The sequence below is a fragment of the Aquarana catesbeiana genome, linkage group LG06 (assembly GCF_042186555.1).
Source record: "Aquarana catesbeiana isolate 2022-GZ linkage group LG06, ASM4218655v1, whole genome shotgun sequence".
NCBI classification, from domain to species: Eukaryota; Metazoa; Chordata; class Amphibia; order Anura; family Ranidae; genus Aquarana; species Aquarana catesbeiana.
The window spans coordinates 335,186,941-335,200,457 of record NC_133329.1 but is presented as its reverse complement, the minus strand read 5'-3'; the positions used below and the strand labels follow the sequence as shown (position 1 = coordinate 335,200,457).

The 13,517-nt window shown below is 39.9% G+C and overlaps 1 protein-coding gene across 1 annotated transcript in view; it reads right to left on the bottom strand.

The window, feature by feature from the left end:
- The window catches only part of OLA1 (Obg like ATPase 1), a 294,690-nt gene that overhangs the window by 164,784 nt on the left and 116,389 nt on the right, over positions 1-13,517 (bottom strand). The window contains exon 5 of the mRNA XM_073633868.1: positions 10,475-10,650. Within this exon, the coding sequence (XP_073489969.1) occupies positions 10,475-10,650 (176 nt within the window). The remainder of the gene's footprint in view (positions 1-10,474; positions 10,651-13,517) is intronic.

Below are 13,517 nucleotides of genomic sequence, written 5' to 3'. Positions count from 1 at the left end.
ACAAATGTACCCACTACTTCTCAGCCCCTAAAACAGAGGTCTGATGCAACCTTTCTGAATCCAGCCAGTTGTTGAGGTACCATGTACCAGCGAAGTAAATTGTTATAATTTGCTTCAATTAATGCAGTATTAAGTGATCTGTTGGCTATAGTGTCCCAGTTCTGGAACAACTGATACAGCTCTAAAGAGATACAAAGATCCCTCTCCCTCTCCCTACAGAAACATAAAAGAGATGCTGGGAGTCATACTGCTAGATCACTAATATATATGGAGGCATATATGTTCAAAAGGGGTTCAGGTCTGCAGGGATTCAGGTCATCTTTTGTTCATATAGTTACTGCTATAACTGTATAAAAAAAGTGGTTATAATAATAATAATAATAGCTGAAAACGATACAGGCGTCAAGGTATGAGAGACAATACAACAAATATTTGCCATCAAAACCTGTCACTGTTATTTGTCTACACAATTTACCCATGAATATGATACATCTAGCAAACATCTAGTGAACAACCACACTAACCTACATCGCAATAAGGGAACTTTAAATGTGCTTCCAGGAAAACATAAAAGGCCACCATGACTACCAAAAACAGTTAAATAAAAAAAGGTACATTTTTATTTTACACATACTTCAAAACAAAACAAAAAAAAGGCAAGTGTAGGATACTATCTTTCTTGGCATTTTTTCCTTACTTATGCCCCTTACACACGATAGGATTTTCTGACGGAAAATGTTTGATAGGAGCTTGTTGTCGGAAATTCAGACCGTGTGTAGGCTCCATCGGACATTTTCCATTGGAATTTCCGTCACACAAAATTTAAACACTGGTTCTCAAATTTTCCGATAACAAAATCCGTTGGTGGAAATTCTGATCGTATGTACACAACTCCGACGCACGAAGTTCCACGCATGCTCGGAATCAAGCAGAAGAGTAGCACTGGCTATTGAACTTAATTTTTCTCGGCTCGTCGTACGTATTGTAAGTCACCGCGTTCTTGACGTTCAGAATTTCCAACCAACTTTGTGTGACTGTGTGTATGCAAGACAAGTTTGAGCCAATATCCGTTGGGAAAAAAAGCATGGATTTTGTGGTCGGAAAATCCTATCGTGTGTAAAGGGCATAGGAGCTATCAGTCCAACTTATTGGCATGGGAGGATTAATACCTTCTGGAACTGCACCACAGAGTTCATGCACACAGAATGTAAAGAAAAAACACTTTTAAACACTTTTCTTTCTGCCTCTGAACGCTCCTCTACGTTACCTTATACGTCCCTTTTGGTTTCTTTGAAGCACGTTTAGAGGCAGGACAAAAAAAACCCAAGGTCAGTGCGTTCAGGAGAGGAATGTTTTGCCCAAAAAAAAACGATATGCTGAACGTGTATAAACACATCTAAACATGCTTAAGCACCTAAATGTGTTAAAAGTCAACAATGCTGTCCTGCAAAATGTCCTGTGTGCACAATAACCAAATGTGAAGGACAGACAGGTTACCTCAGTAATATCTAAGTGCTGGGGTGATGCGTGATACAAATTTTGTAAGCATTATTTGAATATTAGCTCATTTTTTCATATGTTTATATTATCGTAGTCTTATTATACATATTTTCAGAGATGTATTATTCTTTTGAAAATTAACGTTTCCGATTTATGGCCCAGTTCTGAAGAAGCAGTAGAAACTATTTTATATGAGTATGTACAGTACCATACAGTCATGGCAAAAAGTTTTGAGAATTACACAAATATAAATTTTCACAAAGTCTGCTGCTTCAGTTTTTTTTAGATCTTTTTGTCAGATGTTACTATAGTATACTGAAGTTTAATTACAAGCATTTCATAAGTGTCAAATGCTTTTATTGACAATTACAAAAGTTTATGCAAAGAATCAACATTTGCAGTGTTGACTCTTATTTTTCAAGACTTCTGCACTTCGCCCTGGCATGCTGTCAATCAACTTCTGGGCCACATCCTGACTGATGACAGACTATTTTTGCGTAATCAATGCTTGGATTTTGTCAATTTGTGGGGTTTTTTTGTTCGCCTTCCTAACCATGGACCCAAAATGCCCATGTTTTGTTCCCCAAGCCACTTCGTTATCACGTTTGCCTTATGGCAAGGTGCACCATCATGCTGGAAAAGGCACTGTTCCTCACCAAACTGTTCTTGGAAGGTTGGGAGATTTTGCTCTCAGAGGATGTTTTTGTACCATTCTTGATTCATGGCTGTGTTCTCAGGCAAAATTGCTGAGAAGCAATCCCACACATGAATGGTCTCAGGATGCTATAATGATGGTAGCGCTCACCTTTTCTTCTCCGGACAAAGTTTTTTTCCGGATACGTCAAACAATCGGAAAGATTTGTCAGAGAAAATTACTTTAGCCCAGTCAGCAGTCCAATTCTTGTACCTTTTGCAGACTGTCTGTCCCTGATGTTTTTCCTGGAGAGAAGTGGCTTTTTTGCTGCCCTTCTCGACACCAGGCCAATCCTCCAAGCGCCTTCACTTTACTGTGCGTGCAGATGCACTCACACTTGCCTGCTGCCATTCCTGAGTAAGCTTTGCACTGGTGGTTCCCCGATCTCACAGCTGAATCAACTGTACGAGACAGTCCTGGCACATGCTGGACTCTCTTGGGTGCCTTGAAGCCTTCTTCACAAACACAGTGCAAATGTTTTTTTATGGGATTAAGTTCATTTTCATGGCAAAGAGGGACCTTGCAATTAATTGCAATTCATCTGATCACTCTTCATAACATTCTGAAGTATATGCAAAATGTCCATCATAAAAACTGAGGCAGCAGACTTTGTGAAAATGTATATTTGTGTCATTCTCAAAAATTTGTCCACGACTGTAGATACTATGTGTGTATGTACATACTCATAAGTATGTACAGTATGTAACTTACAAAACCCAAGTACCCACTGATGTACATTTTTATAGACGTGTAATCTCTGATATGAAGATTTTTTTTGGTGTATGTGTAAAAGAAATTTACCTTTTTATTCAAATGTTTTTGGTATTCTTTTGGTTTCTTTGAAGCACATTTAAATTCTCTTTATTGCAATGTACAGTAGGTCTGTTCCATGGAATATTACTTTCAGAAAAATATATTAATGGATCTTTTATATTTGTTGTTTGTAAACAAAATTCAACTATTTTGAGTTTAGTTTGATATACTTAAAACAAGGCTTTGTATGTACCTGGCACATTTTGGACCATTTGATGTACTTGTATAAATCCAACAAGTTATGCAGCACTTTACAAATATATTATACATTCACATAAGTCCCTGCCCACAAGAAGCTTACAATCTAGGGTCCCCAACTCACATTCATACATACACATACTAGTACACATACTAGGGCCAATTTATACAGGAGACAATTTACTAGCATTTCTTTGGGAAGAAACCCACGCAGCCACAGGGAGAACATGCAAAGCAATTCTAACCTATCCAAACAATCTGAGCTGATGACTCTGCAAGGCAGAAGTGTTAACCACTAAGTCACTGCGCTGCCCAATTACAATGATGCATGAAATTATTATTTTTTTTAATGTTATATTACCATTTTAATTTAATGTTTATTTTGTTCAATGTTTAATAGGGACAAAATATAAAAGTTGCACATTTACCAAACAGTCGTCCATCAAAAATAAATAAAAAACACCAGGAGAACATTCTGTATTAAAACACTTTGAAAACCTATTAAATGTGTATATTGCTATAAATATTCACCTAGTTGACACTGAACAATCTGAGGCATCAACAGGATAACCTTAAATAGTGATCTGAACATTACATTGAGAGCAGACTTGTGGGAGCTCTTTCATTAGCTCATCATGGTGACCTGAAGGTGGAAGTGGAGAAAGCATCTTATCTCTAATGACTTTAAGTACGAGTGGCCTTTGACCAGTGATCATATTAAAACACACAAAGAATAATGAACTTCTTATGCATTTCAGGTCTTAACAGATTACAGAATTTGCTAGAGAGTGAGATATTGTACATGAATATTGAGTGTGTCATTTCCACACAGTCAACTTGATATCAGTCTAGAACTGATTTTACCAAAGGTGGAGTTAAAGTTAGGTGGGTAACCCCTTAAAGGAACAAAACAGGTTAATGCAATTTTATGCAAATATGGCCATCAATCACACCAGTGATAAAATATATGATCTAAATAACGCAAAGACATCACAGGTCTAGGTCTGGTTACATGCAAAAAATGTTGCCAGGAATCATACTAAAGTAATATGTAGCTGGAAAAAAATATTAAGTCAGCTTGGGGTTGGTTCTTGAGGACCTGTCCAACACAGTCATGCATAGGATTTCTGGGTAACCCCTTTGAATCGTTACAGTACTAAATCCTTTTTCTCCATATACTTCTTTGTCTTTGATCATCAATGTTATCTGTATCAAGAGTCTTTATATACGTTAAGTAACATTGTCCTCCATTTTAGAGTTTGTACTTTCCTTATTCCTCCTAAAGCAGCAGCCTGTATCATAGATCTTCCTGCATCTGTAACTCACATTTTGGATGTTGCTTATTAAGCATGAAGTCTCAGCAGGGTTAGAGGGGAGGTCATGACAATGATGCCTTTTACTGAATGAGCTGTGTCTATTTTAAACTAAATATTGAAATAAACTTAGATATTTTATATCTGGATTGTTTTTCTGTCTTGGGGTACCGGGAAAATCCATGATCTCCCACAGGGCTTTTGTCCATAGATTGAGGTGATGTGGTACTACTCATGTTAAAACATTTTTCAATTGGCACTCTCTTTAGATATATACACGTAGCTAGAAAAGAAATACACTATATTATCGAAAGTATTGGGCCGCCTGCCTTTACATGCACATGAACTTTAATGGCATCCCAATCTTCATACGTAGAGTTCAATATTGAGTTGGCCCACCCACAAGGTTTAGAAATGTGTCTATGGGAATGTATGACCATTCATCCATTAGCGCATTTGTGAGCACAGGCACTGATGTTGGACGAGAAGGCCTGGCTCGTAGTCTCCGCTCTAATTCATCCCAAAGGTGTTCTATCAGGTTGAGGTCAGGACTCATTCATGTCTTAATGGACCTTGCTCTGTGCACTGGTGCACAGTTGTTAGAACAGGAAGGGGCCACCCCCAAACTGTTCCCGCAAAACTGGGAGCATGAAATTGTCCAAAATGTCTTGGTATGCTGACACTTTAAGAGTTCCCTTCACTGGAACAAAGTGGCCAAGCCCAGCCCCTGAAAAACAAACCCAACACCATAATCCCCCCTCCACCAAATGATTTGGACCAGTGCACAAAGCAAAGTCTATAAAGACATGGATCATCGAGCTTGAGGTGGAGGAACTTGACTGATCGTGTCTGATACACTTTCAGACCCCATCTACTGTATTTGTGGCCCAATCCTGACGTCCTGGGGGGGGGGGGGGGGGGAGATTATGTCTGTGTGTGCTGTGGGTGATGCTGTCATTGAAATTTTAATACTTGTGCATTTTTATACATTTTCAATAAAGCTAATTTTGTACCAATAACCCCTGATGCCAATTAGTCTCTATAGGTAACCGCTTTTCTTGTGTTCAGATCCTTTATTTTTACACTAACCCCTTTTTTGTGGAGGAACTTGACTGGCCTGCACAGAGCCCTGACCTCAACCCAATAGAACACCTTTGGAATGAATTAGAGCGGAGACTGCGAGTCAGGCCTTCTCATCCAACATCAATGCCTGACCTCACAAATGCGCTTCTGGAAGAATGGTCAAACTTTCCCATAGACACACTCCTAAACCTTGTGAACAGTCTTCCCAGAAGAGTTGAAGCGGTTATAGCTGAAAAGGGTGGGCCAACTCAATATTGAACCCTATGGACCAAGACTTGGATACCATTAAAGTTCATGTGCGTGTAAAGGCAGGCGTCCCAATACTTGTGGTAATATAGTGTAAATTCAGCTTGGGGTTGAATCTTCAGGCCCTGTCCAACATCGCCATACAGAATAGGCATCTATCCTTGTATGTCTATGGCCTGCAATGGTCCACAATCTCACTCAAGTATGGTTCAAACTGACACATACCATTTGGATTATCTCCATCATTCTTTTGTTTAAAAATAAAAATGAATTGAACGTCAGCTAACACAGCTTTCACATTTTTAGAAACCTCTTTTATGCCACCTCTTTGTGGACACCTCATCTGTCACTGTATCGATAAGTTCTCTATCGTGTTCAGTTCTGGTCTCGGTCTCTCTACATATTTTTTCATAAGATAGGACATGCCAATTCTGCGAACAGCCGCACAAACAAAACTAACCCACAGACTTGGCATGTTCTAGGGACAAATGAAACGCACCATTCTAAAAGACTGATGATTTATTTAGACCAGTGCCCTGAAGCTGTCCCACGAACAAAAATAAGCATAGTTTTCTATACGGTTTGATCATCTAAAACTGCATGTTAATAAAGTTCTGAGAACTGTATGCGCAATAAAATATAAAAGGCATACATATGTTGTGTTTTTATTTTTGGTGTCTATGCAGTGTAGATCAACAGGCAGCTGGACAGACAGACGTATCAAACAGCTGAAGAGATGCTTGCAAAGGATCACTTTAAAGCCATTGTCATTGAATAGAAAAGACATGTCACAAGTTCCTCAGACACAGCTGTGGAAACTGCAGCTGGTGAAACATTAATATGTAGTACAGCTACCACATTATTCATAAATGTAGAATTTAAAATGTGTAAGAAGCTAAAAAACATTTCAGACTTGTTTAACAAGGAACTTAGGAAATTCACTCGTGTACCTACATGTCAACAAATCTGCTTGGCTACAACAGGCTACTGTGCTTTTTACCCAGTGCATGCACAAGGTCCTCTCTGGCATCAAAGCAAAGATGTTGAAGTGCCCCCACCCACAATGCAGATGGAGCTTTCATGTTTGCAGGTACAGTGGCTGGAATGTCAGAGGGCAAAAATGACAGCACTAAGAAAAGGGGAGCCAGCTGCCAATCCAGCTGGGTGGATCCCAACAATATTGTCGACATTCTTCCCAAATTTGGCAAATCTTTGCCCCATCAGCAACAGCCCATTATCAGGTGACTCCATGTCACAGGCAAACACCGGTAAAGACACCTCGGACCCAAAAGAGAAGAACAGCCAAAAAAAGCTTAAGCCATACTTCTCTTTTAAAGATTACCTATGAACTGAAAAGAAAAAGAAAAGCTAAGGGAAGAAGGGGAAGATGGTGTTGCTGAAAAGTAAGTAGAGTTAACCAAGGACCCGTTCACACCTGTATACTTTATGCGTATTTTATGCCTTTTGCAAAGGCATTTGCTTTTTTTTTTTTTTTTTTACTGATCTAAATGCAGCCCATTGTTTTTAATGGGTTTGCACACAAAAGGCACGAAAAATTGTGCTGCGTACGGAGAGAACCCCCCCCCCCCCAGAAATGTGTGTTGCTGGACAGTGTTTTACTCACACATACACATGTACAAGTGTATAACATAACCCGAAAAATTGAATTTTTATGCACATACAGTGGATATAAAAAGTCTACACACCCCCTTAAAATGTGATGTTAAAAAAAAAAAAAAAAAAAGAGACAAAGATAAATCATTTCAGAACCGTTTCCACCTTTATTGTGACCTATAAGCCGTACAACTCAGTTGAACAAAAACTGAAATCTTATAGGCAGAGGAAAGTAAAAATAAAAAAATAAAATAATATGGTTGCATAAGTGTGCACACCCTTAAACTAATACTTTGTTGAAACACCTTTTGATTTTACTACAGCACTCGGTCTTTTTGGCTATGAGTCTATCAGCATGGCACATCTTGACTTGACAATATTTGCCCACTTTTCTTTTCAAAAACACTCCAAATCTGTCAGATTGTGAGGGCAACTTCTGTGCACAGCCCTCTTCAGATCACTTCACAGATTTTCAACCAGATTCAGGTCTGGGCTCTGACTGGGCCATTCCAAAATGTTAATCTTCTTCTGGTGAAGCCATTCCTTTGTTGATTTGCATGTTTGCTTTGGGTCATTGTCATGCTGAAAGAGTTCCTCTTTGTGTTCCGCTTTCTAACAGAAGCCTGAAAGTTTTGTGCCAATATTGACTGGTATTAGGAATTGTTCATAATTCCCTCTACCTTGATTAAGGCCCCTGTTCCAGCTGAAGAAAAACAGCCCCAAAGCATGATGCTGCCACCACCATGCTTCACGGTGGGTATGGTGTTCTTTTGGTGATGTGCAGTGCTGTTTTTGCACCAAACATCTTTTGGAATTATGGGCAAAAAGTTCCACCTTGGTTTCATCAGACCATAGCACATTTTCCCACAAGCTTTTGGGAGACTTCAGATGTGTTTTTGCAAAATTTAGCCAGGTTTGGATGTTTTCTTGGTAAGAAAATGCTTCAGTCTTGCCACTCTACCCCATAGACCAGACACATGAAGAATATGGGAGATTGTTGTCACATTTACCACACAGCCAGTACTTGCCAGATATTCCTGCAGCTCCTTTAATGTTGCTCTAGGCCTCCTGGCAGCCTCCCTGACCAGTTTTCTTCTTGTCTTTTCAGCAATTTTGGAGGGACTTCCAGTTTTTGGTAATGCCACTGTTGTGCCATATTTTCTCCACTTGATGATGACTGTTTTCACTGTGTTCCATGGTATATATATATATAATGCCTTGGAAATTCTTTTGTACCCTTCTTCTGACTGATACCTTTTAACAATGAGATCCCTCTGATGCTTTGGAAGCTCTCTGCGGACCATGGATTTTGCTGTAGGATGCGACTAAGAAAATGTCAGGAAAGACCTACTAGAACAGCTGAACTTTATTTGGGGGTAATCAGAGGCACTTTAAATGATAGCAAGTGTGTACTGACTCCTATTTAACATGAGTTTGAATGTGATTGCTTAATTCTGAATACAGCTACATCCCCAGTTCTAAGAGGGTGTGCACACTTATGCAACCACATTCATTTTTTTATTTTTACTGCCCCCCCCCCCCCCCCTTAAAAGATTTCAGTTGTACAGTTTATAGGTCACATTAAAGGTGGAAAAGTTCTAAAATGATTTATCGTTGTCTCATTTTTTTTACAATACAGAAACATGACATTTTAACAGGTGTGTAGACTTTTTATATGCACTGCATGAGCAAAAAACATGCAAATATGTGCATTCACTATACAGTCCATACTCACGTTTTTACACAGGAACTTTTTGCAAGTAATCTGATGTTCATACAGCAGTACCATGTGTAAGTACCCTTAAGTGTGGTGCATTAAAAAAAAAAGTTCTGCTTGCTGCATCTGTGTTGCACTTTCATCAAAACACTCATTCAATAGAGTTTAATGGTAGCGTGCCTAAACCACATGTAAAACGCAACGCACAAAAAGCACACCACACAGATGTGAACGAGCCCTAAGGATCAACAAGGGTAACCCAGAACACAATCTTAAAAAAAAAAAAGCTTCAACTCCCATCCCAGCTATGTTCAGTCCTACCACAGTGCCCACAACTGTTGAATATCCTCTCTGGGTCAGCCCAGCCCTATAGTCAGCACTTTTGACCAATGCTCATGACAGCTTCAGGTATTAACCCCTGCAGTACAGGATGATCACAGATATGGGTGCATCTGGGAATTCAAGTACACTTCTCATTCAATGCAAGTACTGTCCCTGGTGCTGATTAAAAAAAAAAAATATATATATATATACCTATATATTTCAATAATTTTCAGCTTCAAAGTGTTTCTATCCCACAATTTTCTTTTTGGGTACAATAAGAACATGTGTCATGTTTTACTGCAGTTGGTGGCACCAACAGATTCCTTCACTTCCTGTCTAGTAGAAAAGCTGTCCCTAGGGCAGAAAGCAAAAGGAAAAAATTTTAGGTAAGGCCTCTTTCACACGGATGATCCGTATGTCCGTTTTTCATCCATCCGTTTTCGGATGAAAAACGGACATACAGTCATCCCTATGGAGCGTCGGATGTCAGCGGTGACATGTCCGCTGACATCCGACCCGCTCCGATCCGAAAAGTGTAACGGAGGAAAAACCTACTTTTTCCTCCGTTTTCGGATCGGATGACGACGGACACTACGGACCGTCATCATCCGATCCCCCCATAGGGGAGAGCGGCGCTCTGACAGGTCCGTCGCTGCACAGTGTGCAGCGATGCACCTGTCATCTTCCTGCTCAGCGGGGATCGGCGGAGCTATCCCCGCTGAGCAAGCGGATGTTCACGGGGCGGATCATGACTGATCTGCCCCGTGTGAAAGAGGCCTAAGGCAACTTTCTGTTGGGAAAAAGTCTGTCCCGAAAATAGAGGGGAACGCTCCAATAAATCCACAGACAGCAGTAAAACCTGACAGTGGTTTTTCTAAACTTTCCCCATTCTATCCAAAACAAAAAAGCTTTGGGTAAAGATAAACTTTCAGTGATATTGTGCAGTACACCCAGAATGTCTTTTATACTTACATATTCTGGTTTTAATTTTTTGTCTCCTCCTCTTACAGCTACTTTTTCAAGTTTGTCTATGGCAGCAATGATCATTTCTTCATCTTTCAGACGTAGTTCCTCATGTATGATCTCAATGTCACGCACTGGATTGACACTCCCTTCAACATGGATGATGTCATCGTCATCAAAGGCACCTAAAACGCACAGTTTTGATTTGTTTTTAAGGAAACACACAGAAATCAGGATTCTCAGTTATACATCACAAAATAATTAAAAGTGGTTGTAAATACTCCCATATACCCAGTGAAGTGAATAGCCATGATCCTCCTAGATAAGCTTAATTTATCTGCAATCTTCTCTTTTGTACATCCCTTCAAAAATACGGATTTTAGATGAAAACCTTGTGCATTTTTTAGCATCACAGAGGTGCGGGTGGAGAGCTGCAGTTAGAGGTCTGAGACACTGTGTGAGAGCTGATTGGAGGAAAAGAACAAACCCCCCTTCACACAGGAGAACTGTGTTCTGAATAGACAAGCTGTGTGCTGAGCTCTCCCTCCCCATTACAAATTTTATCTCATGTGTCGGGAAAACTTCTCAGTAGTGACTCATGTTGATAACAGAGGACCAAAGAACCAAAGAGAAATGAAACTTAGAGCTTCGGCGAGAGACAAGTAAACACTACAAATTTATGTGCTACGCTCAGATTTTATGACTGAGGTTTTCAACCACTTTAAGACTCAATCATCTTAATTATGCCATATGAAACAAACCTTTTTAGACCTTTGGATACAGTTCAAATGTATACAGTCAAACCTTTTAAACCTTTTTTCGTTTTGGCTAAGAATACAGAAAGATTATAACCCATATTAGGTTTATATTGTTGCCTGCATCTGCTAGCTAGATTTAAACATTTTTATTTTTCTTGTGTCCATTGTCACCGAGACTGCAATTGATATTAAAGTCAAAGTGTTTTGTTAATTTAAAAAACCATGACATACTTAGCTGCTCTTTGCAACGATATTGCACAGAGTGGTCTCTTACATATGTGGTGTCGTTCCCTCCCCCCCACATTCTTCACTCTTCCGGGTGCCCCCATAGCAAGCTGTGTGCTATGCGGGTACCCATGCAAACACACTTGTGAGCCGGCTGTAAGCTTCCACAGACACACACACAGCATGGCTCAGTCATTTCCCCTGTTCCCTTCTCACGGTATTTGACTGACAGCAGGAGTCTATGGCTCCCACTGCTATCAGTGTGTCCTGTGGATCCAGGAATAAAGAAGAGTGGGGCTGCTGGCGACAGCACTGGATCGAGAGGGGTGTCAAGTAAGTGCTGGGGGGAGGGGGGTATGGGGAGACTTTTTTTTACCTTAATGCAGGGATTGCATTAGGGTAAAAAAAAAAAATAGATTTTAGAAACGGAAACAATTGTCACCAGGTGAGGTCACATTTTTTTATAGGGACACTTGTTTTGTGACAATTGTCTAAAGTTGGCCATATTGATTCCTCCAGGCACACAAACGGGGTGGATGGAAGAATCCCTCCCCCCTCCCGAAACATAGTATTCTGACAGCGGGACCCGCCTTAGCCAGAACACACTGATCAGCAGCTGCAGATACTGATTGACATAAGATTTCCAGGATGTCCCTTTGACGAAAGTCAATCGAACAAACAACTTCTGTTGGGCAGAGTTTGCCAAACACTGATCAACATTTGTACAGTCCCTTCTGAACCGAAGTTTGATCCATGTATGGCCAGCTTAAGAGAGAAATACCTTTGGTATATATTTCCTCTCACTATGTTGCATCTGCAGATGTGCAAGCACAAGGTGACTGTTTAGATATAGGTGGATGCAAGTTGCAGCATTAACATGAATGACTTGCTACCCTGAGTAATAATTTCAATGGAACGGCAAGAGGAGAGGTAAAACAAGGAGCAGTCACTGCAATGCACGAAAAAGAGGGGACATGACATGTAAAAGGAAGGTGGGTGAATAAACTTCAAGACATGTATTTAAACCAGCTATATAAATATATACAGCCCAATATGACTTTCTACATTGTGGTACTTGTGTAAATGCTATAAAAATGTTTGGAAACCTAAAATATTCATATTTTAGTCACAATCCAACCTTTCTAAAATGTGATATAGAAAAAGAACACATTTACTATGAGGCCTCACATTTGGCTTCAGAATGGTCAGCCATTTGAACACAGTCTAGCCTATAGTGCTGGATAAAACAAATAATAGCACATGGCCAGCTGCAGAAAAAAGGTGTCAAGCGTCAACTACACGATTTTAAGCTCAGAAAAGAAACAAAACATTTGCTGATTCCCAGATGTAAAGCATCCTGTCATTAAACAGTAAAATGACAAGTACTAAATACAATCCCAAATTACCCTCTCTCCCCGCACCTACCCCCCTCCCCCCCCCCAGGGAACTAAAGTTAGGAGAAATGATATGATCATTTCGTCAGGCTTGAGTTTCCATGGAAAACTGGGATTGGCCTGAAATCATCTGGCAGACCTCTTCCCCAGCTTCATTCTACTTTATCACTATGGTTCTGACCGTGATTAGATAATGAACCACTCAGACACACAATTTACACAGCGGCTAATTTCATCGGTCTGATTTGAGGGTATGGTTTTGAGGGGGCCATCAGAGGAGCTGGTGAAGGTACATTTGTCATCCGTGAGTGACAAGCACTCACAATGTGAACAAAATGGTGCTGGCCCTTGTTAGGAGCACACGCTATTAACACACATTTAAAGTGCAGCAGAAGCCATAATTTGAAATTGCCAACTGGAAACGCGAGGGTAGAGCAGGCAGATATTACTGAAGTATGTGTGCTGACTTTCACGCTCTTGTCATGACATAATGGGGCAACATGCTAACAAGGCTTTATGCAAATAACAGTGTCAAGGAAAAAAGTAATTATAAAAGGGAAATAAGATAATGCATTACCTCCACACAAAAAATAGGTTTACACACAAATGGGTTAAAAAATTAAATGACAAGCATCTTTTTTCCATATAAACATATACATGTTGGGGCCTTAAATG